Genomic DNA, 26,554 nt, shown 5'->3' on the forward strand with positions numbered 1-26,554 from the left:
CTCAGACGTTCCATCCAATCTGCGTCCTCCATCTCATTTACTTTGGACGACCCAATTTTTGTGTTGTGGTCCGCAGAGATAATGTGAGAGTATCAAGTTCATGACGTGGAGGAGGAAAACATGACGCTTCTGTCGGTACGGTTAAACGCCTTTGGTGACTCTCATTACAGGTGTAAAGGAAATTGGAGAAACACACGCAGGCGATGGTAGCTGACGTATTAGTCTGAAGTAAATACGACTGCGGTTACAGACAATTTTTACTGTTTACTGCTCTCTCAAGATCAAAGGAGCGGTGCTGAATCCCATTACTTTCACACACAGTACAGTTCATTTTACACCACTTGGAAGCTTGCGCTTCGCTCGATGCAGCAAAAAGCCGTTGTTGCACCGCGCAAGCCATGGGAAATAATGAATTTCAGATCGCAGTCATGCTGTTCCCACGTTCTGTGTGAAAGGTCCATAACGGGTCGCATATATGCTTGTGTCGCACAAGTAAAAGGCAAGCCGTTAAGTGTTGGGAAATAACTTTTTTTGTTTACCTGCCACTGTGCCTGTCGGACTTCAAACTCTACCAGCCACTCAATAGATTACCATTGTTTTGTTGGCTGGTGAGGGAAGCATATCTAGCAGCCACTTGCATATTTTATCAGCATTTGGCTGGTGGCTGGTGCTAATTTCCAACGCTGCTGCCTGCAGTTTAATACTGGTGCATTCATTAAGAACCACGAACAAAACCCCTACGCCATAGTCGTCCGGTTATACTGTGTGGTTTAGGGATGCACCGATACCGATACCGGATCGGATATCGGGCCGACAGTGCCTCAAATAGCTGGATCAGGTATCGGTGACAATGGGGCCTATCTATACAATTTAATTCTATTATTAATACATTATATACTGGAATTTTAATTCCTGTTTAAATTTTGAACAATTTGTTGCTACATTAAAAAGGTTTGAATTGTAATTCCTGATAATTTTGAAGATTTTTTTTGATAATGTATTTATTTGTTACATTTTGTTTTACAAAGTTAGGAAAGCAATATTTAAGTCAAGCCGGATGTTGCCGTACACATAACAGAATGATCCCAGTCACTTCCACACAGTGAGGCATACAGTTTATTAATTAAACACCGGTAACGGATCGGTACTCGGTACTCGGTATCGGACGATACCCAAAGACCTGGTATCGCTATCTGGACTGAAAAAGTGGGGTCGGTGCATCCCTAGTCCGGTTACTAAGGGTTAATCCAGCCAAACAAAATTCTGAATTCTCAGTGGCCATGGTATAAAGTTAGTAAGTACAGTTACATACTTTATACTTCTGCCAATTCATGGACACAAACTAAAAGAGAGCATGGCAAGGTATGGACAATGTGTCCATACCATGTGTCGTGGTAAACCAGAGCAGATGGTATCCATATCCTGTTTTGTTTGCTCAGTTCTGTAGCATTTAACCCCCAAGTAATTTAATTTCTATAGTGGCAGGCTGCTAATTTGAAAATACATATCACGTACACTGTGCCGTATGTACCTTATGTAGAAAAAATAAGTCGCCCTTGTATCAATTAGCTTTTTACTGGAAACTGTAGTATTATGGCCCGATTCCGTGCTTCAGGCAACCCTCCCTTCCGTTGCATGACATCATGACCTGCTCCACCCATATTTATGGTGGACAACAAAGTGATTTTGGCTGCACAGATGATAATGTGAGTGTGGTTTTTGGTAAAGGAAGAAACTTCTGTTCTGGACTAACCCTGAAGCGGGAGAAGTCAGAATAGGAGGCATCGTAGGTCTTGTGGTGAGCTTCCACCAGACTGGAGATGATCCGGGCCTGCTCCTCATTCAGACGTGGCCTCATCGCCTCCCGGGCCGCCTCCTCCTCTTTCCTCTTCAATATCATGTCCTTCTTCCTCTGAACCTCCTCGTCTGTCAGGATGACTGCAATAGAGGACGGAATGGAGGATAGATTAAAATATCTTGCATTGAAAAAACAACTCAGCACACGCACATTCACCAATACTGATGTCAAAGCTGTCCAGAGAGAGAATGAAAAACACAACAACAAGCTAAATCAGTAAAGATTACCATTGAACACACCTAATCATGCCTTCAACTGTTCCTACATTATACATTAAATTCCTCATAGTAATGGCTTGCCTTCATGTCAGTACAAACATTGAAACTCTGATGATCCATCAGAAAAGAACCAAAAGGCAGAAAGCTGCAAACAAGTCTTGGATTTAATCAAGAGGGAACTCCATTAACACCTCAAGTATCACATGGGGTAATTGATCTGGGCTCTTCTCATTGTGTCTAATCTAGTGAAAGTAAACACGCACACAAGGTGTCACATAGTGTAGTGACACCACACTCTCTTTACCCTTTCTGCATTACATTATTACGCACAGGAAAGAACCGAAGGTAATAATTGTGACTGGAGGAGCTCTAATTGTGTTGTGTGTTTGGGCACATAGACCGTATATAATAAGTGGACCAACGTCATCGTAATGTCATCCGTTGGTTTGTGGACTACCGTTTTGAAGCCTCGAGTTCAGCATTTTGGCCGTTGCCATCTTGTTTTTTTGCAACCAGAAGTGACACAGGAGGGTGGAGCTAATGGTGCCTTCAAATGGGGTCGTGTTCACCGTGTTCACAAGAAGAGTCCATATGAATTTCCCCCACTTGTGGTATTCAGAACCTCGTAAGTGGAAAGTTTCTGAAAGCTCCGAGTTGTGACAAGTGTGTTGATGGCGGAGGCCAGTCATTTTTCGGTGCATAATAAGTTAATATATTGTAATTTTAGTCGTATGTTGTTTGTCTTCGTAATTTTATAATTTCTGTCATCATGCCTTTGCATTTCCTGTATTATGTTACCCGCTCGCTAGCTCGCTAACTCGTAAAACAAAATTGAAACTTTAAAAAAAAAAAGGAAAGCAGTTCTTATGTTGTACCTTAACAACCCTTTGGATGACATCAAGACATTTTCAAAGGCAATATCATTAAGTGCTCACTCATGGCAATTTAGGCGGGATGTTCATATGCCAAAAATATTGCCTGAACTGGCTACGATAACAGGAATAATGAATTCAGTTTTAGGATGGATTGTGGCTTTAAGAAAAAAAAGTGCTACTTGTCAGCAGTTAAACAAAGTTAGCTTTCAAAACTAGGTGAAGGAGCTGTAATGTAAGCTCCAAATATTTCCATCCCGGGTTACATGAACCATACATCTCCAGAGCTTGGCACGCAGAAGGCCTGTCATGTCTGCTGCCTTTTTGCTACGGCTGATGCGGCGGGTGTTGGATGTTTAAGTGCCTTTTGCTTTATTCATGCTGCAGGAGTAGAGACTGCAGGCAGAGTGGAACTGTGGTGCAGAAAGGATTAGACGTACTGTTTAGAGTGACTCTCCTAGGTTTGACTAGATGAGAGGATCTTTTGGGAATTCCTGGGTTTGCATGCCACTTCCACATGTCCCAGAGCATTACTTTATAATCCTATATTCACAACACATTATTTATTACAGATCACAACAGATTTACATCCATCTCTAATGAATTGGGAACCCAATGCACTCCGAGACATAAAGAATGAAGATTTTGAATTTAAGTGTTTTTTTTTAATATTTTTCAATAACTTAAAGTGGCAGCGGGCAGAATATTTTAGGCATCATTGTGTAAAAATTCCATAATAACCTTTCAGCATATTGTAATTCAAGTGTTCTGAGAGAAAACTAAACTTCTGCACCTCCTCATGGCTCTGTTTTCAGGCTTTAGAAAATCTAGCCCCGGATACTTTGGCCAATCACAGGTCATTTCAGGGAGAGAGAGCGTTCCTATTGGCTGTTCATTCAACAGAGGCCGCTGTCAATCACTCGCAAACTCCGATCAAACTGTAATGGCTATTTCTCGCATAAAATGTTTTCAGAAACATCTTGTAGTGTACTGTTTAGCTGTAAAATTAGAAAGTTTGCTCCGGGTGATGGGCGGTGCTTGGTATTTCCCCAACTGATCTCAACATGGCGGCTGGGTCACAAACTTTCTCATTTTACAGCTTAATAGTATAACACTAAAATATGTTTCTGAAAACAGGGAATCGAGAAATAGGCATTACAGTAACAGAATGTAGATTCATATTTGATCAGCGCTGCTGTTTGATCGAAGTTTGCGAGTGATTGACAGCTGCTCAGAGACGGCAAGGCTCCAGCTCGGCTCTGATTGGTTGTTTTCCTCCGGTCTGTGAAATCTTGCAGTTGCCATTAGGAGCACCGGAGGACACAGAGGCACATGATTTTTTTTTTTCAGATTACCTGTCTCATGCACTACTCTCAGGATATAGTGACAGTTTCATAAAAAAAAAAACTGCCTGCTCCAACCTTCCTACCCCAGCTTTAAAAAAATAATTAAGGTCAACTTTTGGCAATGTCAGCTAACTGGTTAGGTGGTGCTGAATTAGTGTCAACTCATCCCGTAGCTTTACGCATCAACGTCATCTCATTGCAGCATTTAACAGAACAGGGCAGAGCTGAAAATACTGGCACATTTGCTGTGAAAATACAGTGAATGACAGAATGACTGTTGCCAAGCAGTGACAGATACGGCAATATTATGAACGGAGTGCTGAGAATTCAGCTGTGGTCGGCCATGAGTGGATGAGTGTAGCGGAAAGGCTGAGTTAGTCACACTAGCAAAAGCACCTCAGTCCGTTGGCTTTCTAAAATTTCAATTTTAACTCAGTGCTGAGTCTCTACAGGTCTAGTTTCTATGGCTGGTATCTCACAGCCCTCTGAGATCTACCCACCCTAAACCAGGCAGCTGCCGTCAGTCCGGTTGCTCTGCTTTAAACTGTTGTTGTGGAAAGGCTACAGTATTTTCAACACAACAAGAGAGAAAGCCCTAACCCTAACACCAACACACAATTCCTGCAGTACAATATGTTTCTTTTAAAGACGCCTCTCAGCAACAGACTGATCGACCAACATCTGGATGTGTGTTGCAGAGCGGCCACTCATGGTGTGAAACAGGAAACCCTGGAATACAAGCTGTGCCTGAAGGGATTTTATAAAGATGAAAAACAGGCGGCTCAAATGTTCCGTGTGCGGATGTGACATCTGTAATGAGGCGGTCTGAAAAAAATCCTTCTGTGATACAATTCTAGTTAAGACTACTTTGTAAAAACTTAAATTGAAACACATTTTAACACTACATCACTGTCATTGTTTTAATTGAGTTATATGATTATAGATGTCATAAAATACAAACCATGCCAAATATGTGCCTGTAAATGCTCATTATAAAACGCACAAACTGAACGAACACACCCACATCAGGCGGCAACCTCCGGGTCTGAAAAGTGAAGCCAATGCTGAAGTGCGTTAAACTTGCGTTCTTTCTAACAGCCAGCAGGGGGCGACTCCTGAGGAAGAAGTCTGATTGTATAAGTCTATGAGAAAATGAGCCTACTTCTCTTGATTTATTACCTCAGTGAACATTGTAAACATGAGTTTATGGTCTCAGTCGATAGTTACAAGTCTTCTTCAATACAGCATGATGTTCATTTAGTTAATTATGGTCCCATTTAGAGTCAAATAGACCATCAAGCAAGGTATGCTTTAGGGCGGGGCTACCTTGTGATTGACAAATCGCTACCACAACTTTGTCCGAGTTTTCCTCTTTCAACTAACCCCTGTCACAGTGTGTTTTCAGTTCATGGAAGGCAATTATTAATTACCTTTTTGGTTGCCTAAATATATCTTATTCAGCGTTCAGTTGTACTGAGCTCCACCCTCTCGTGTCACTTTTGGTTGCAAATAGGGATGTTAATAATTGACCGTTTAACCATTAACCGACATTAAGAATTTTAACGGTTAATCGGTTAAAAGAAATATTAGAAATTAAATAAAATACTGAGCAAAACTAAGAGGAGAGGCTTGTCGCTTAAAGGAGAATAGCTGGTCCACCTTAACAGCCCAATTTAAGTGAGTCTGAGCCGGTGTTGCAGATACAGGAAGTTGGCTCGGGTCTTGAGGAGTTGTAGCATTTATTCACCGACAAATAAACTGTTCACACACTGCTACAGCTATGTTCACAGCTATAATGCCATCGACAACCCCACGCTCACCGCCGCCACACACACGCGGTCTGTCGCGCTGTGTGTGACAACGGCGAGCACGAAGCCACCAGCAACGCAAACACACGCGGTCTGTCGGACACTCGTTATTCCCCCCCATTAAACACTGTCCTGTCAGCACTGTTCATGCTGTTAACACCATTAGCTGTTAGCCGCCGACTCAGCCGTCGCCATGTTGAAAGCCGTGTGGAGGCAATCCCTCAATCATAGATTTTCTGAATTTCGAATTTAAAATCTTTAAACTTTAAGATACTCTAATCAAGTATGTGTTCGTCTACTATATGTTTCAGAACCCAGCCCTAGAGAAAGAAGCACGAAGAGTGTTGTCGGTGTTTGATGTTGCTGACGGCAATAAGAACACGTTGCAAGCTTCCCAGCACACGCAGAAAACTGTGCAAAGAATGCAGAGCTAACAACACATGAGGAAAACTGTACAATTATATATTCAGAGTAAATATTTACCAGTGAACCGAAAAAGTAAACACAATATTTGCTAAACCACAGTTCCTATCTTGATCGTATAATACATAGCAAGTTAATTGCACACAGCTTTTCTTCTTCAGTATAATGTGGCACCCTAAAAACAAAAATATAGCACACAGGGAACAAAGGAACAGCACAGAATATAGAAATGCTGCTCAATAACATATTACTTCAGTGGTATGTTACAGTTAGTATTCCTTTCCTCCAGGTCTGAAGCCTGGCTCTGTGGGTCACTGCCAGAGTAATGCACTGACCCCTGAATGCCTCGGCCCATATTATCCTTTTGACTCTCTGCCACGGTGACCGATTACCCATGAAGCGCTCAACTGTGCAGACAGACAGCATGACTGCCAAAGAGAGACAGGCCCAGAGCCATGAGGTCACAATATGCTCCCATACGCTCTGGCAGCAACACAGACACCGTCTCATATTCATACTTAACTGACATTAAATTTAGCACCATCAAATGATGCTATTTGTTTAGGCTTATAGGCATGGCAGCGTACCGTTTTTAAGAGATAGAGACCTTGTTCATGTAGGCTGAATGCAGGATAAAAGCTCCATACACTGTTTTGTTTGTCAGCTGTGGTAACCTTCTCTAAGTTTTAATGTCTTATTCTGTTAATACAGCAATTTCTAAATCTGTTACCTATTCCTTAAATGTCAACAACATGTTGCTACAACGTTTGGCCTTGACAATGGTCAGTACATATTTGGATCAAAGGAATAAAGACACCAAATAAATACATACTTTACAGTAACTGCTAATTTAAAAGACCAATGGGATGGCACAGATAACTCTAAATTAAATAGTGTTCCCATCATGCTCCTCATACTAAATACTGGTTGTTTTCCTGGAAGCTGTAAACAACTATATTTGAAGTAGATTTTCAGTGATTGCACCCTGGATTGCAACCACAGAAGCAGCGTTACATAACCGCATAATGTGGCGATGCAGACAACAACAACAACAGTTTGGCTACAGAGGCTTAAAAAGGCAACTGAATGAATCTGACTGCTTAGCTAACCAAAGGATTTACTTGGCTTTCATCTCTTTTAACCCACCGTCATTAATTAGGCTTTGGCTGCGCTCCAATGTCCATCCAGTCCCAAGCCAGGAGACGGCTGCCTAGAACCACTCCTTGTGGTGAGGACATCCAAGCATGTAGCCAGAAACCCAATCATGAATAGGCACAGTTTGGTCAAAGTTTGGCAGAGGCCGTCAAAGCAGCTATTCTAAGTCCGGGACATGATTGAACCAGTCAGTCCCCAGCCAAGTTAGAGCCTCGGATGGCATCATTAAGGCAGAAAAAAACAACAGACCATCAAAGCAACATCTTGACCACCCCACTGCGCTTGGCAGATGCACCGCAGTTTACCAAAAGAAAGTTTGCTGTTTGGAAAGTGACTGATTGGATGCGGTGATGTGGTGCCCTGCGTGGCAGAGACGAGCAAAGAAAGAAAGATAGAAAGAAAGGCAAACAGAGAAGGGTGGAGGGGGTGGGGGGGGTGTTTGGTCAACACCAGTAATGCCAGAGACACTAACAAAGAGGGAAAGGCAGAGTCTCCTTGTAGTGGAGGCTAGAGGTTCGCAGCGGGCTTACTCATTAACCAGCCGACCGACCAGTTAAACACAATGGATGCTGCTCAGATTTGGTGTGATACATGTCAAGCTGGATCTGGTGTGTGTGGCCTGGGAGTGTGATGTTACAGGAGGTAAATTCAGGTCACTCAGGCGTCAGAGCACCCACATACGTCACGCGAAATGGCTAACCTATGGCTCGATCCCAATGCACGATGGGGATTTTTTTTTTCAGCTGGTGGATAACATATCATTTCACATTTTTGTATCTTAAAAAGAAATTCGGGGAAAGAAAGGCTAAGATTTAGTGAGCAAAGATTGGTTGATTAAATATTGCGTAGCTCTCACCTAACCAAATCTGACTGTATCAGAGTGTGTAGATGCCATGCTTGTTAAGTCAATGAAAGAAATTTGGCTTCATATTATCAGCCAATAATTTATCCCCTATAATTCCATTATCGGAATGATACAAAATAATTAGGGATTTCAATCGATTAAAATAGTTAATAGCGATTAATCGCAAATTGAGCGGAGATTTGTCAAGTATTTAATACTCTTATCAACATGGGAGTGGACAAATATTCTTTATGCAAATATGTATTTATAAATTATTGGAAATCAATTAAAAACACAGAACAATGACAAATATTGTCCAGAAACCCTCACAGGTACTGCATTTAGCATACAAATATGCTCAAATCATAACTGATAATAACTCAAGCCCAGGCTAACGTCAGGCAGCTGAGAACTGCTCAGGTTCTTCCCGAACTCCTAGATATTGTTGTCAAAAGTAACATTACATAGAAAGTAAAGGTAAAAGAGCTATAACTTTGTGATTTCTTACAAATATGAAAACTAAGAGGCACACAACATTTGATTGTCTGTGGAAAGCACATCACACAAATCTATATGGATGGAAATGCTTTGAAAGATAAGCTTAATAGTCTGGGAGACAAAGCCTTTGTTTTTTGTTTTTTTATCCATATACACCTCCATTTGACATGCCTATCCAAATATAAATTAAGCATCTGGCCCTCATGGTAATGCAGGTGCAAAGGTTGTCAAAGAGACAGAATACAAAAGAGTCAGAGAGAGGATGAAGAATATAGATTAGGGAGGCAAATGGAGGGCAACACCGCGGGAGAAGCTTTGCCCCTGAAAGACACCCAGGGCGGGAATTCAATCATCTAAAGGCTAAAACAGTTCAGAAACTCTCCTGTGATTCAAATCCTGTTACGAATACACACCCCCAAAAACAGGCCAACGCAGCAAGCATGCAAATACATACGCTCACACACACACACACAAGCGGGGAGGTCTTTCCCTGGCATCTCTCTAACCTCTGTCAAATGAGGACAGCATAGGGGTTGTTACTACGAACTCAGCTGGCACAGCTTACAGAAGGCACACACACACACACACGCACACACACACGCACACACACACACGCACACACACACACAGTTCTAACTGAATGGTGGTGAAGCTTTAACAAAGCTGCCAAGATAAAGAGAGGATAGCTCAAGGCAGACAAACACATACCCACAACAACAGAGGGTAACTGAATTGTAATTAATCCTCAAAGATGTATTCATGAACATAATATACCACATTCCATTAAAAGCTAGAATTGCACTTGGAGAGTGCAGACCTCCGCCAACGCGTGACTTTAAAAAACAGATCACAGCTCACAGCTGGCGGTACCGTGAGTGGTCGGCTTATTATTAACACGGTGTGTTTCCGTGTAACGTAGCCTTGTTATTTCTGTATAAAGTTACACTACAATGTCTCTCATCCCGTCATCTACCGCTTTTTCTTCTCGACGCGGACGGACATCTGCACACACATCCACACACATATCTCTCTGCTCTCAGAAGGAGGCGGGGTCACGAATCGTCAGTTACACTGCGCATGTGTTATGCCCTGTGGTTTTAATGCTCAGGCTGATTGGAATCCTTAAAAAAAATCCTGAATCCGGATCATGATCCGGATCGCCACCAAAATCTAATGGATTGTTCATTGTGCTACACCCCACCCCTCCAAAACATTCCATTGAAATCCATCGCAGACTTTTGGAGTAATCTTGCTAACAGACAAACAAACAAACAAACCATCGCCGGTGAAAACATTACCTCCTTCCTAGGCCTTCGGCCTTGGCGGAGGTAATGAAGAGTTATAATGGGAAAACAATGCATCAATACATCCTGAAATCTAATCCTAATAGCAATTGATTCTTTTTATTCAGTCTCGTCAACTTTACATCAGGAAATCTTGGTCAAAACGTCTTTCAAGAAAATGTTATATAACAAGACTCGGTCAAAAACGAGTATATGTCTGGACTGTGTTTGGTCAGTCTGTGAATTTGTGGCTAAATTATTACATAAATAGTCAGTGGTCGTGTCTATAATGTTAAATCCAGCAGGAATGCACCTGATTAGTCCCTTTTTTTCTGCTCGCCGTTTCAAACAGGAAACAACATGGTGGCCTGCTCATAAACTTTATGTTATTCGGTCTAAACAATCCACCGAAATCTACTTCTGAAAACATTTAAGGCGAGACATAGGCTATGCCACTGCTCAATGTCCTTTTCCTTTTAGAACTAGATCGCCTAGTTTGACAGCTTAGTCCAAATTTCGTGAACCGGGCTCATTTGCATAACGTTGAGATTTTTCAACGTTATGCAAATACAGACCCTCTCCAATTCGATACTCCCACCATGCACTGGGCGACTGTTTCTCCTGCTCTCCAGAGGAAATGAATGGAAAGCATTGAGACGCCCACCAGATCTGGTGGAAATGCGCCGATAGAGGTGCACTCGAGCCTGTGAGTGGAACCGCTTACACGCCCCCCTGAAAACGAAAACGTAACGTAAACAAAGGACTGTTTCCGCCTTTTCATTTTGAAAGAGCAACGGCCAATGAGGAAACTCCAACACTATGCTACACAATCGAGCAACTTCATCACTCAGTGATCGACTTCTGCGTTCCTAGGGGCTGGCCCTCTGCGGTCCAGCCAAAACAGTTATTCAAATAAAGATGTATTATTTTAGTAAGAGTACAATTATCTGCCAGTGAAGCAAGATACTGTAATTTAATGACAATATTTATTTATATATATATATATTCTTTCAATGAAGAAACATTCTCCAGTTCTGATATAACTGATGCTATTGCAGCAGCTACGCTAACCTCTTCAGGAGCCGTCATTGTTGTTTAGAACGAACAGTCGTCTCTCTGTGTCGTCTCACACACACTTAACCGACGCCTGTAGCTGCCAGTAGCCCCTCACAGGACATTGATTGGTCCAGACGCACACTCATTTTCTTGTGCATCTCTTGATCCTTATTCATCTTAAATAGGAATATAAACGTCATCATGGGTCAGGTCATGAGCAGATGCACAAGGCCGCATCGACACAGGAGAAAGAGCAGTTAATAGAGATGGCCTGTTTAAAGCTATGAATGCAGAGATAATAACGGACAGTGATTGCTTTTACTTTACATTCTCAAGTAGTTTTCTCAAATACATATTGCAGGACTGAAGGGAATGCACATTCATCATTGAGGAAAGCAAATCAATTTTACATCAGAGCAAAGCCAGATTAAATGAACGAGTCTGCCAACTTCACCACAGTCATGCCAGCGCATTTCTGCAAAAGTCATTTTCTTTTTAATTAAAATTCATACTGATTTGCACTACATAAAGTTGTACAACGCCAGGATATGAATGATTAGTTACCTATGTGGTTATACAAGCTGCCTGGTGCTTGTTGCACAACATTTAATAAATGTAACCTGTGGATCTGCAGTGCAGGATGACATTTTGACAGTTTCCAATCACGGACTGCAGATGAACACATACTGTACTTGCGGCACTCAGACAACTGTGATGGGAATTAACCAGAGTTAATAATGTGAATTTGTGATTTTTAAGGTCACAAACTAATTGCTAGCGTATCGTCCTGCTTTATTTTCAGCGCCACCCCGGAGCGATTCTGCTTTTGCAGTTGGCATTAATGAAACATTCTTGAAACAGGTTTATTACTTGCAGAAGGTCAGGTTTTGTACAGACAGTGCAGTACAGTACAATTTACAGCCACTGTACAGACCGTGGATGTATAAAGAGAACTGAATACAGCGTTGTAGGCGGGCTCCCGTTCATTCCTATGAGAGTTGCTCCGTGGCGCATGAAGCCAAAACTCAACTGCCGAGTGATAAAGTACCCGGATCATCCAGTGATCTTCCGCATCAATTGGGTGCATAGAGCAGGCGCAGTAGCGTTTCCTTTAACCCAGTGTTAATTTCATTAACGAAAACTATGACGAAATATGTTTGTCAACAACTTTTGTTTCCGTGACTAAGACTAGACGATGACGAGATGGCACAAACATGTGATATCGTAGTTATAGTAGATATAGTTTAAAACATACAAAGTTTATCAAAATCTCTCTGTATTTTTGTCACCTTCCACCTTCTCTTCCCCTCTCTCTGTCACTCTCTCTCTGTCTCAAACACACACACACACACAAACACGTGTCTCACACCTCAATCCTGACAATTGTGCTACTATAATGAAAAGAGTTGGTGCTTTGCGGGTCGGGTCAGGTTCGGGTGGTTTAGTAACGCATATCTTTGGCATATCAGATTGGCTCTCATAACGGACCGGTGGGTGCGACTGAATCACGCTTCATTAATGACCTCACTCAGGAGGAACTCGAACTAACTGCAAGCTGCGTTATTAATCATTCTACCTGTGTTTTTCATCAGATAATGATAAGATTACATTTTATGTAAAATAAATTTGACTAAAATGACAGAAATGTTCAATATAATCTGATGACTAAACAGGACTAACATTAAATAAAAAAAAAAAATAGCTTACAAAATAAGAGAGAAAACATTTTGACTAAAATCAAATGACTTTTTTAAAACTAGACTAAAACTATGAAGGATAAAAATGACTAAAATGTGACAAAATAATTAGCATTTTGGTCTAAGACCAAGGCTAAATCTAAAATAGCTGCCAAAATGAACACTGCTTTAACTCCGCCTCCCAGCCCTCAGTCTGGGGTTCATTCACATGAACAGAGGAAGGGAAATAACTCTGGATCGGCTTTTAGTGCACTTTTAGGACCTAATGATTTAAATAAGGGCTATTAGAGTGTTCATACTGAGAAGTTGATTTTTCCTGAGAAAAAAAAAAAACGTTCCGCTGATTTACAGACGTCTCTTTCCCAATGTAAGTCTATGGGAAAAAGTATTTTTGGGCCTAATGGCATCACGTGACGGACACAGAAATTGTAATTCCACCGTTTGGCCACTACGAAAAATGTGCTCCAAAGCCTGGAGCTCTTCCTGGGGGCGGAGAGACAAGCAGAGCAGCTGTACGACTCAACAGTGAGTACAGTGGACTTCCTTCACCCCACGAACCGGAATACTAACTGTGAGAAACAAAGAGGCCATTTTATACTGATAAGTCTCTCAATACAGACACTCTAATGTCATGTGGCCATTTGTGGTCAACACAGTGGTTATCAGCAGTCTGAACCCTGCCCTGCATCATCTCTGTTTCACACAAACACACACACACACACACACACACACACACACACACACACACACACACACACAGTGTTTGTGAATGGAAATGTGGGGCCATTGTGTGTCTCTTTAAAGAAAGAGAGCCATTGTTGTACACGACTTTAACCCCCCCCCCCTGGCTTCCTTCCTTCCTTCCCTCTCTCTCATTCTCCTCTTGTCATCTACTACTTGTCATGGTTATGCTGATGCACTGCTGTTGGTGCTACTTCTCATTGGTTTGTTGAAATTCAAGTGCACCCTGCCTCGCAACCCTGTTATGAAGAAAAGCAATGCTTCCTTAATAACTACTGGATAATGTGATAATTTGCATGCAGAATAAAGAGTCAGTAATTATGAATCAGTTGTGACAAGGTGGCGTTTTCTGTTAACGTGGGGTGAGGTGATGTCTCTGTCTCCCTTCACACCGCCTTCTACTTGTATTACACCCTGCTACTGTATGCATAACCAACATGGTTTGGAGCAGAACAGCCTTTCAAACATATAAGACAAATGCAATTTCCATCCAGTTAAGATAAATTACTACACTTTGATTGATACCATCTAAACCGCACTGATGATGGAAAGCCCATCTGGTAGGATTAAATACACTATTATTAGCAGCTTGTATTTGACCCACACCTGAGTTTGCCATATGGTACAGCCTGCCTTATGTATATCCACTATAGACTGTCTCCTTGTTTCAAATCAGATCAATTTACACCCTGCCATTGATTCTATTGGCTGCGGTTCTTCCTGAATGTCTTTAAATATTAGGTTAAATGCTATGTAAGCAGGAAGAAACCAGTTCACTGCTTCCAGCAGCCAACCTGACACTAATCTCTCCAGGCAGTTGGCCCGTCTATAAATGCATTTATTGAGCTTTTCTGTACTTCTGAGTATTAGAAAGTAAATAAAGATAATATAATTTGTCAAAGTTAACGCGATAAAATAACGCGTTAACGCAAATTCCTTTTAATGCCACTAATTTCTTTAACCCATTAACGCAATTTGTAGGTTGTAGCGGGCTCAGTTTTAAAGCATAAGTGAAGATACTGGTATCATATGAAACTAGAAAACCTAATGAATCCATCGGTACCAACCATGTCGTACTTGTTCGCTTGTCGCGAAGGAGGATAAATAACGCTCCAAACTTGTGCTAAATTTCGATGAGGCAAAACCGGCATGGCCATTTTCAGAGGGGTCCCTTGACCTCTGACCTCAAGATGTGTGAATGAAAATGGGTTCTATGGGTACCCACGAGTCTCCAATTTACAGACATGCCCACTTTATGATGATCATATGCAGTTTGGGGCAAGACATAGTCAAGTCAGCACACTGACACACTGACAATTGTTGTTACCTGTTGGGCTGCAGTTTGCCATGTTGTGAGTTGAGCATATTTTTTATGCTAAATGCAATACCTGTGAGGGTTTCTGGACAATATTTGTCATTGTTTTGTGTTGTTAATTGATTTCCAATAATACATATATACATACATTTGCATAAAGCAGCATATTTGTCCACACCCATATTGAAAAATGTATTAAATATTTGACAAATCTCCCTTTAAGGTACATTTTGAACAGATAAAAAAAATGTGTGATTAATTTGCGATTAATCACAATTAACTATGGACAATCATGCGATTAATCACTATAAAATATTTTAATCAATTGACAGCCCTAAATATAACCAATCAATATTAGATAGAGTTGTAATAATGATGATGGTGGCATAATAAAGAGCATCAATAAAACAATATCAGTAAACAAAAATAATGACTAAATTAAAAATAATATTGCTTGAAATCAAGTACTTAAATGGGAGTTACAGGGATTCATTCTGGGTTGACTTTTAAGTTTTGATATTGAATACTGCATTGATTTAAATACTGGATTGAACTCATTAAATAGGATTGCAGGCTGCCCTCCTCTAACTGGCTGTATGGGTAATAACATGGGGAAAGTGTTGAAATATAGCACTGGCTAAATACCATCCGGTCCAGTGCAAAAAAAAACAAAACTGGTTAAAATACCGTCTGATCAAGTGCAAAAAAACAAAAACTGGGTAAAATGCTGCAGGTCAAGCGCAAGAAAATAAAAACAGTGTTAACTGTATTTCATACAGCTATGGTGTCTAGTCTCGTCCTGCTCCTTAGGTTACATGATTTATTTTCAACAACATTCAGTTATGATTTCCTGTTTTATTTTGTGTTACTTACCTCTCCTCTCATTTCAGATACTTCACTTCCTGCCCTTGTGTGTGAGATTACCTACCCCCCCTCCCCGATTGGTTTCACCTGCACCTAATTATCCTCACCTGCTGCTAATTAGCCTCACCTCCCCAGTGTATTTAGTCTGTGTGTTTCCCTGTCTCTGTGCCAGTTTGCCTTTTTCTCCTGAGTCAAGCATCCCAGACATTTCTAGTGTTGCTGCTTTTTCTGAACTCAGTCTGTTTTTCCCAGACCATGTTTTTTGCCTTATCTAACACAGGTTAGACCTGTGTACTGAACCTGTTTATTGCACCTGCCCTGCTCTGAGTCGTGCTGTTGAGTCTTGTTTTTGCTCTGTGGGTTTTACCGGTCCTAATAAATGGCTGCAGGTTTCAAACTCAGCACTGATCCTGAAGCAGCATTAGAAGCAGCAGCATCAGATGCCTTAATGAATATTACATCAAAGGCAAAGATGTTACATCCTGCCTTATTATCACCTCAGTATCAACCTTCAGAAACCCTACTTTCAGTACTGTAGTAGTATGTCTTATTTAGACATTTAATCTGGTTATGAGTATTTGAATCTAAAGTTTCTTTCAACAATTTAAAATATCTGTCTATAGGGTAAGATGTGTATGTAAGACGAAGAATTTAATGAGACCTAGATAGTACTGTGATAGTGAAACTGCATTGGAAATGAGACAAATCATCTCTTTGATCTACGAATTCTGTGCTCGATGCACAGCTAACAACCAAGGTAGATAGATAGAGAGAGAACAACAGTGACACAGACAAATCATGTGAAAATGGTTTGACACTAAAACATTTGCAGCTCAACTTCACACCTCTGTCTCAAGCTGTGACTTTGTAAAATCCTTGCAGCGCTGCAAAGGTCTACTCACACTCTTTCATCATGCCGATGTCAATGCAGCGTTTGAGACGACAGGCCTGGCAGTGACGCCGGTTGTCCTTGGTGATGGTGCAGCTCCCGTTGAATGGACAGGTGAAGGCGGCTTTACGCTTCATACTGCGCCTGTAGGAGAGCAAATCCATTACTCATCATTTAGCATCGTTCATTCTCCGTGCTAGTTAAAATATCCCACTGCATATTGATGATAAAGCACAGGGCTCCTACACATTTTCCATTTCAAAATTCCATACTTTTCCAGCCTCAACTTTCGACCAAAATGAGGATCAGTCCAAATTGCAAGGGTCCGCTTGTATCTGTCAGCCTGCAGTTTTTGGTTACTTTTTACATTATTGTTATTTTGCTCATAATGAATAGTTAGCCCACATTTCGCTGCCCTTGCCAAAGTGCTGGCCCAGGCTGTGATGTACAGGCGTACAGGCACACGCCATAGCCTACTTCTTGCCTCGCTTTCGAGAACATCAAGCTCGCTCTAGCCCGCGCTCTCTCACACAGTAGTAAATAATTTGGCTGCTCCGGCTGCTCCAAATGCCACGAAAAACACTCAGCTGCTTGTATGATCAATTTACTCTGAATTTTATAGTTTCGAAAAAAAAGTAGGGGCAATAGTCTGGAAACAAAAATGTTTTTCCATACTCTCTTTTCTTTTTTTTTCAACTTATCCAGACCTGGAAATTACTTAATTCAAATTCCATACTTTTCTATACAGCGTAGTAACCCTGAAAAGCAACTTTCATCTGAAGGACTTTTTAGTTAAAGTTAAAATGCATGCTCCTTTGAAGGAATATTTTATATACAGCACCATAAGTTTTAGGAACCCAGCCTCACAGCCTAAGTAATGCACTGCCCAATTTATATATGTATAGTATATATATTTTACATAAACATTTTTAATGATAATGACTACCGGTAATTAAATTCTACCTGAACCAGCTCATTCCATTCATTATAGAAATCCCTGCTTGTTTAAAGGGATGGCGTCTTCTCCCTTCGGCTGAAGGGATTTAAGGGATTTCAATTAATTACAATACATCATTAGTGAATCCTATTTAGAGTCCTTAATGTATGAAAAAGTATGTGTGTGTGTGAGTGAATGAGAGAGAGAAAAAACAGAGGGATCGTGGACTCCATTACTCCATTGAATAATGTATATTGTTTATGCAGCCATAACATCAAACACAGTGTATACTGACATCTAAAATAACTACGGAAATTCATATACAAAAAAACGACACATTTGATGCCCAATAAAAAGCACATGAGGATGCATGCTGATAACACCTCCTTCACATGGAAAGGCAGCTAATAACGCCTCACAACGGAGACGCATTCACTTAAAAAACTCACAGAACACAGAAATCTAAACAGACAACACAAAACACATGATTCTCAACTCAGGGCGAGCAGCACCCACCTGAAGAATCCCTTGCAGCCCTCGCAGGTCATGGCGTTGAAGTGGAAGCCGGTGGCCTTGTCACCGCACACGCCACAGATCCGCGGGGCGTTGCGGTCAAACTCATCCGGTCCGACCACCGACGTCGTCACCGTCATGGGCTCCATCACTGCCGAGAAAAAGGACAAAAGAGAGAAGGGATTAGAGCGTTTGACACTGCTCGCCTGCTCGTTGTTTACGATTGAAACGCGAAAAAGATATTAAAAAAAAAAGGTGAGGAATGTTTGCATCCGTGAATTTTCACCAACCTCGCCCAAAAGCTCCAAAATCAGTTTGTTTCCTCTGCCTGTGTGTTGTGTAGGAGTGTTTGAGTGTGTGTTTGATGAGGAGGTGTGTGTTTTCCTCTCTTATACAAACAGGTGTCAGGCTATTAGCATATTCAGCAAAAGGCATCGACGGCCACGCTCACAGCTATTGGCTGAATGACTCAGCAGACACAGGCACACACACACATGCATACACAAAATATTAAGAATCGTGAAATTATAATGTTAATGGGAAAAGAGAATTAATGACAGAAAGAGGGCTGTTTGCCAAAGGCTAAACAAATGACGGATACATTTAATACTGCCAAGATGAAAGTGCTCATTTTTCCACACTCCACACCATCTGGCCGTCCCTTATGAAATAAACAGCAGTAGAGTAACACACACCGACGGGCCAACTTTGAGCAAACTAATCCATGTCAGTCTGTACAGAAAGATCCTCTGTGTTTGAAGTCTGATTGAAGTGATGAGGAGACTTTAAGGAGGTCAAAAAAGGAGAGGGGAGAAATGATGAATATATTGTAGGTTTGATCAGTGGGTTCAAGTGTTGACCTGTGCAGAATGTGTGTAATATGGTCACACAGGACTGACACTCTAGCTGGGTCTTCAATTATATCTTAATGCATATGCTGATGTGACCTCATGAATATGTTTCAGCTGAACTGACCAAACCACATAGACCCTCAGAGACACCCAAGAGACACACAAAAATACAGCAAGTTAATCAGTTAGTTAGTTTTGAATGTACTGACAGTATTTTGTTATTTATACACTATCTTTTATTTATCTACTCAAGATTATTAGATAGTTGATAGTGAAGATACAGGAACAGACAGGAAACGAGGGGCAATAGACATGAGTATTAGGGATGTGCATTTCAAGCAAAATTACTATTCAATAATCATTAGGAACTAGTCAATTATTTTTCGAAAAGGCTCCCCCTCAATTTTTTATAGTTGAATGACTATTAAAAAAAAACGAAAATAATGACCCATCACTTATGGGTATGATATGCACTATTCAGCTACCAGGATGCCCTATTTTTATTTTATCTTATTTGTATTTGTTTTATCATTTTTGACTGAATAATGCTTATGAGGGAACATAAGACAAAACGTGAGCAGGTGCTTATTGTACTTTTCAAGGTTCAAGGTTAGTTTATTGTTATCGTACAACACAGGGTTGCAAAACAAGTTGTAGTCCTTTTATGCAACACAAGAAAAAAACCGAAACAAAACAAAAACTATTGGGTTTTTTTATGATTTAGTTGGGAGGATGCGTTGAGGAGTCTCACAGCTTGAGGAAAGAAGCTGCTGTGGTGTTACGACGGCAGATACTTCTGTACCTCTTGCCGGACAGCAGCAGGGTGAACAGGCTGTTGCTGGGTTCGGTATTATCTTTTAATATCCTTTGGGCTGCGCAGGGACCTCACCTCACCAATATCACTGATGACAGATGGGTACCAATGACGATACATTTGTTTATGGGTGTTAAAAACACTATATTATGTTTAACTACCATTAATATTCATTTAAAAAAAGGCACAATAAAGTGGCTTCTCTATGTCCCTAATATGATGTCATTTCTGTGAAAAGAAGTTTTTATTGCAGGAAAAAAAAAAACATGAGAGTGAAAGTAACGCTGGTTGTTTTGATAGGAGGAACAGAGGGATTACTTAAAAATGAGTAATGGCTTTATTGGTTTGGTTTTATGCTCACTCCAACTACAGGATGAGGTCATAATTGAAAATCCACGGTTTTCCACAATGTGACAGTTGGCTTAAATTCAGACTTCAGTTCAATTATTTATATATATATATTTATTTATTTATTTATTTTTTCTGACACCAGGGAACAGTGAACAAAATGTAATAACATATACCAATAAAAAAATCTGAAAGGTGCTGAATGGAAATTAGTTTGAATTAGAGATACACGATTTTGAAAAAATATCTAGTTGGGGTTATTTTTGACTGATATTGCAGTTGTGATATGATTTGCAATATTCAAATGAATAATATTTTTGACATCATTATTCACATTTCCATTGAAAAACATCTTGAATTGATTACGGTGTGATTTTTGCAGGGATCTCTACCAAACAAAGATGTCTGTAGAATATGATGTGTAGGCCGAGACATCTTTGCAGCACCACAATATTTAATTTTAAATGGTATTTTGACACACATTTCGTCTTCAACAAATATTGCGCCTCCTGTGATTTGAAAATTGCAGTAGGCCATATTGAGATTTCAATAAAGTTTTGATTAATTATGCAGCCCTACTTTGAGTCAAGGAAAAGGTCTGAGGGTGAAAGAAAGAGGGAAAGTCAAAACAAAAAACTGCAGAAGATACCAGGAAAAGACTTAAAATATAACATGGAAATGTCCAATGCAACAAACACATGGTTAGTAGGTTTGCTTAAACGGAGTGATCCGAGTCTGTCGACAAACACTGAGGAGAAATGCTATGTGTGACAGAAGGAGAGGTCATTTGAGGGGAAGACATCCAAATGAGGACAAAGAGAGGAGGGGGTGCATGCAACGAACTTAGGCCCAGCGTGGAGGAACGGTCACGTGGCTGCAGAATATAGCCTGTGGGGAGTTGACGTGCATAGAAGTAGGACTCGGACAGTGTCAAACAAGGACAAAGAGGTAAGAGGAATTGGCGCGGCGGAGCGGCGGATGGCAAGAGAGAAATAATGAAAGAGGGGAGGCAGGTGAGGGCACAAGTGAAGGATGGAGACAAACATTGTCAGACTCCATTAGCTCTCATTACATGTTGGCTAGTTGGAGCTTCGGCACTGGTTCCCAGGAAAACACACTAATGCACGAGCCATGAGCTATACTGACTGTGAAGCATCAGTGCCATTACCCAGAACGCACCACACCGGGGAAAGCAGGACACGCAACAACACACTTCAATGTAGGTGGATGCGTGTTGACCATTTTTGCTGTATGTTTGTGAGTGTGTATGTGAGTGTGTATGTGGTTCACGTGCAAGCTCGGGGGCTTGTCTCATTCACAAACACATGAGTGATTTCATGTCCCAGTGTGTGTTGGGAGTGGGTGGGTGAGGAGCACGTTGACAGACACAAAAACAACACACACACCATTAGTCAACATGTCACAAAAACAGCTTTTTTTCTGATGCAGCAACAGGTGAATAATGAAATAGACGGAGAGGGCGAAATGGAGAGTCGGCGTGTCAAACATCTAAACAGATCTGCAAAAACACCGCCAAAAAACAAGCCTCGGTTTCATTAGTGGTGCTGAATAACAACAGTACGAGCGGGATCCAGGTCTGTGATTAACAACTCCTGTCAGTCTTTTATACCCTTTATGTGCTTTCTCTCACTGGTTTCTCATTTGTCACGCTGCTTTGATAATTAGCATTTTTATTTATTTATAGTCAGCATGATTAGTTGGTAAAGAAAAGGGGGCTGACTTCTTAGCTTCCAGACTGACAGGTAATTCCATCTATCCCTTTCTCTCTCTCGCTACCTCTTTAACAACCCGTGTTCTGTTTTCTCATGTATATACTTGTTTCTACCCATGCCTACTTTAAGAGAACAAATCACAGCACCTTCATCATCACCACCATCGTCTTCTTTTTTTTTTAAGAAGCAGCAGTCAGGTACGGGGTTGGAAATTAACTTTTTTGTCTACCTGCCCCTGTGGCTAGTGGATTCCAAACTCTACCAGCCACTCAATAGATTCACATTGTTTTTTTGGCTGGTGAGTGAAGCATATCTAGCAGCCACTTGCATATTTTACCAGCATTTGGCTGGTGGCTGGTGCTAACTTCCAACCCTGGTCAGTTATAGGGGTGTAAGAAGACATCGATACACAAGAGTATTGTGTTGTTATGCTCCAAAACGCCATTCTGTCTTTCAGAGGTTGTAGCGGGCAGTTTTAAAGCTGGAGTTAAGATACTGGCAGCATATAAAACTAGAAAACCTAAGGAATCGATTGGTACCAATCATGTCGCAAAGGAGGCCAAATAATGCTCAAAATTTACACTACATTTTGGCCTGACACGGCCATTTTCAAATGGGTCCTTTGACCTCACACCTCAAGATATGGGAATGAAAATATGGTCTATGGGTACCCGCATGAGTCTCTCTTTTACAAACATGCCCACTTTATCCAAATTCAATGCCGTTTTTGGCAAAAACCATGCAATATTTTTGAATGAAGCATAAATGTGTTATTTTCGTTTATTCTAAAAATGATGTGTTTGAATATTTCTGCATACTGAGGTCTCTAAAGTGTCTTGGCATTGCATAAATTGGGTATGACTGGAAAGATCCACGTAGTAATTATTTTCTTTACTCTGATTTTATACAGATTCTTGCCGACACACAGCCCTAGTCAGGTATGGAAATATGGTGTATGTGATCATCACAGAGAAGGGGAGAGTGTAATGATTTATTTATGTCACATACTTTTGATTAGATTGTTTTCATTATTTGGCGATATTGTAGTTGAACAGTCACCTCTAAACGTGTTATAGAAGAGGAGGGGATTAATTCATCCAAGCGTTAGAACTAGAGATGTCCCGAGCTAATCCTAAAGATTGATATCTGAGACAATCTCACTAAACCCAAGTTGTGCTGGTTATTTCTATTAGTTTATTCAATTTTCATGTTTATTTGGATGCTTAGGTACCAGTTAACATGACATCCATGCCAACAAAACAAATTGAATTGAATTGGGAGAGACAAGAGAGGCAGTGTTGCCGGACAAAACAGACCTCAGCCGTGTATAATGGATTCTTCATGGATCCATTTTCATTAAAAGTGTGTGTGTGTGTCGACACTGGAGAACTGATTTATTAAACGTGGTACACAGCCAAGGTCAGATCATCTCTGTGTATGAAGAAGACAACAAGATACCCTATAAGCATTAACAGGTTCATACACAGAGCTAATCATTATTGTAGTATTACTTTTACGCTTTCCCCCCCCATGGCATAATTAAGAGCACAATCGGTAAGAGATACCAGTAATTCATTATAACTACATGACATTCTTTGCTTGTTTATGAAGGCAAACGTCACGGTTTGGAAACTATACAAAACATTCAATGATGTTTATCCATCTATACTCTCTTCAAAGCCACCAGACTCCATTGACAAAAACAGTAATTTTACCTCACAGAACACGGGAGTTGTTGTTGTACCGCTACCTGGAGCGTTAGTTTGTTGAATCTCACCAAAGTCACCCAATAACAAACAAACGACCGAGGTCTGCGAGTTAAGATTACTGTTTTTGTCAAAGGAGTCTGGTGGCTTCGAAGGGAGCATAGATAATGGCTCCAGTTCCCTGTTGGAAAGGTCTGTCTGATGCCAAGATAAAGTGGTGAAAATATTCTAAATATAGTGTACACTTAAACCGATATTGATTTTTTTTTAGGTGAGCCTTTCTCTTAGGTGGCTATAATATGTTTTGCTGCAACCTCTTACTGTACAACACCATTTCAAAATATCCTAACTATCCCTTTAAACATCTAGTACTATTTCTGGTTAATGCAGGAGAGTAGTTCCATCACTGTGGAAATTTAACAATGACTTTGTACCTTAGTCATGCATTTTTACACATTGTACTTTTTTTTAGATTATTATTTTAAAGGTATCTTTATTTAGATATTACATAGGCAGATAAGAAAAGAAATATGTGATATGATAGTTCTTTTACAGACCTATCCGAACTACTATCAGGTCATACAAATGCATGGTTTAAATGTCAGGACATAGATTGTGTTGTTTTGTGGGTCCCTGCGTTCATATACTATATATTCTTGGGTCATGGTTAGACAGCTGACCGTCCCAGGATGTTTTGTTTATAATATACAAGTGGAACTGTGTTGTTGTTGTCCAGCCAGCCCACCGCTGTTCACCTCGTATCCCCCCGTTACAGCCTTGTGACTGCTATCACTCGCTGCACCTACTGTCCTCGCTGGTGTTGACACAATAACAAAATCCAATGCTACGTCAATAGTGTTGCGAAAGACTGAATCCTGAAAACAGACTTTTGCAGACTTTCAGAGTTTTTACCTACTTTGACTAAATGAATTGCACAAGATTAATTTCCACTTCAAAGTCCTGTCCTGAGGGTGTATATGTGCTGACTGGAAAACAGAACAGGATTAAATACACAAAGTCTGGATCGAAGACGTGTACTACAACATTTGGAATCAAATTACTCAAAACCATAACAAAAGCATCAAACACTCCTAATTTTTAACAGGACACCAGTCCATTGCACTGCAGTAGTATTCAATTTTTAGCTACGAAACACTACTCAGTAGACCTGTCACAATATTTACTATATCGATTTATCGTACGATATATGGACATGACCTCAATCATTTTTTGCTGACCTACATAATGCCCGTTGTGTTTACATGCGTGTTTGTTTACATAAGAATGTCACCAACATGATGCCAGAATAAACAGCAGGGTTTTCCCTACCATTAAAAGACATGGGGCATCGACCAACAAAATGAGTTATCGTGACAGGCCTAGGCAACAACAGTTGTTGCATCCTTGCCTGTCATCCATTCCAAAATATCTCTGTTTCATCTCTCTTTCTTTCTTCTCTTTATGTTTCACTTTGCTGTTCTTCTCTCCATCCCTTTTCACTAATCTCACTCTCCATCCTCTATAAACTGTAAACACACTGGTCCATGCTGCTTCTGAGAGCGATGCAGAGTCGGCTACAAGTGCCATCTAATGTCAACAGATGAAACATTTAGTGAGGGGGATTATCAAGCCGGATTACAGCAGAGCCCGCTCTGTCTGTTTTCTGCTGATGCTGATGTTATTTCCCTCTGTGAAGCGGTAGAGCAGTACACAGCAGCCGAGTGCCATCTCGTCGTGTTAAAATTCATAAACCCCCTCATAGCGTGCAAACATTTGGTCCCATGAGGCAGACCATTTAGACCCCGTCACCACGCAGTGTGCGAAGGAAACATTCACTGAAGGATATTTGGCATTACTTACCGAAGGAGAATAGTTAGTTTTTCTGTTTCCACACAGATGACATGAGTATTTTACAGCTAAGTCTGTTTAAAAGCAGTGAAGCCATTCAGCGCTCAAACGTAATTACAGCATTATATTATATTACTATTGTAGGACCAGCCTGTAATGGCCAATACAATGCGCCGGTACATCAGGTTAGTGAAGGGGTGCATGGTAAAAACATGTTTTTTGGGGAAGGGGGTTCTTTAGTGAAAGTTTAGTGAAAACTGGCATAAAAAATAAGATCTACAATTTCCCACTTCACATTAAAGGGATAGTTTGGTGTTTTGAAGTGGGGTTGTATGAGGTACAGTCAGTGTATTACCTACAGTAGATGACGGTCGGCACGCCCCCAGTTTGGAGAAACAGGCAGAAGTACTGACACGGAAGCAAAGCAATGTACTGCTGTGGAAGGGGGGAAAGGCAGCAGCAAAACATATCATAGCCACCTAAACCTCCTAAATATCTGTTTAAGTGTACGCTATATTTAGAATATTTTCTGACGTGGAACTGAACTGAAAGTGAAACGTATCTATACTATTTCTCTCAAGTGATTGTGGTGGCTTTGGAGAGAGCATAGATACATTTCACTTTCAGTTCAGTTCCCCGTCGGAAAGGGCTGTCTGACGGCAAGATAAAGCGGTGAAAATATTCTAAATGTAGCGTACACTTAAACTGGTATTGAGTTTTTTAGGTGGGCCTTTCTTTTAGATGGTTAAAATACATTTTGCTGCTGCCCCCCATCCACAGCAGCCCATTGCTTTGCTCCAGTGTTGGTACTCCTGTCTGTTTCTCCAAATTGTGGGCATGCTGACCGTCATCTACTGTAGGTAATAATAACACCGACTATGGATAAGTACCTCATACAACCCCACCTCAAAACACCTGAACTATCCCTTTAATGACA

The 26,554-nt window shown here is 40.8% G+C and overlaps 1 protein-coding gene across 2 annotated transcripts in view; it reads right to left on the minus strand.

The window, feature by feature from the left end:
- Positions 1-26,554, minus strand: part of LOC119489497 (vitamin D3 receptor A) — a 104,886-nt gene that overhangs the window by 15,023 nt on the left and 63,309 nt on the right. For both annotated transcript variants that reach the window (XM_037772012.1, XM_037772013.1), the window contains 3 exons: positions 18,321-18,468; positions 16,881-17,011; positions 1,754-1,938 (listed from right to left, as the gene is read on the minus strand). In XM_037772012.1, coding sequence (XP_037627940.1) covers positions 1,754-1,938; positions 16,881-17,011; positions 18,321-18,466 — 462 coding nt within the window. In that variant the 5' untranslated portion in view covers positions 18,467-18,468. The remainder of the gene's footprint in view (positions 1-1,753; positions 1,939-16,880; positions 17,012-18,320; positions 18,469-26,554) is intronic.

Source organism: Sebastes umbrosus, chromosome 6, assembly GCF_015220745.1.
Source record: "Sebastes umbrosus isolate fSebUmb1 chromosome 6, fSebUmb1.pri, whole genome shotgun sequence".
NCBI lineage: Eukaryota > Metazoa > Chordata > Actinopteri > Perciformes > Sebastidae > Sebastes > Sebastes umbrosus.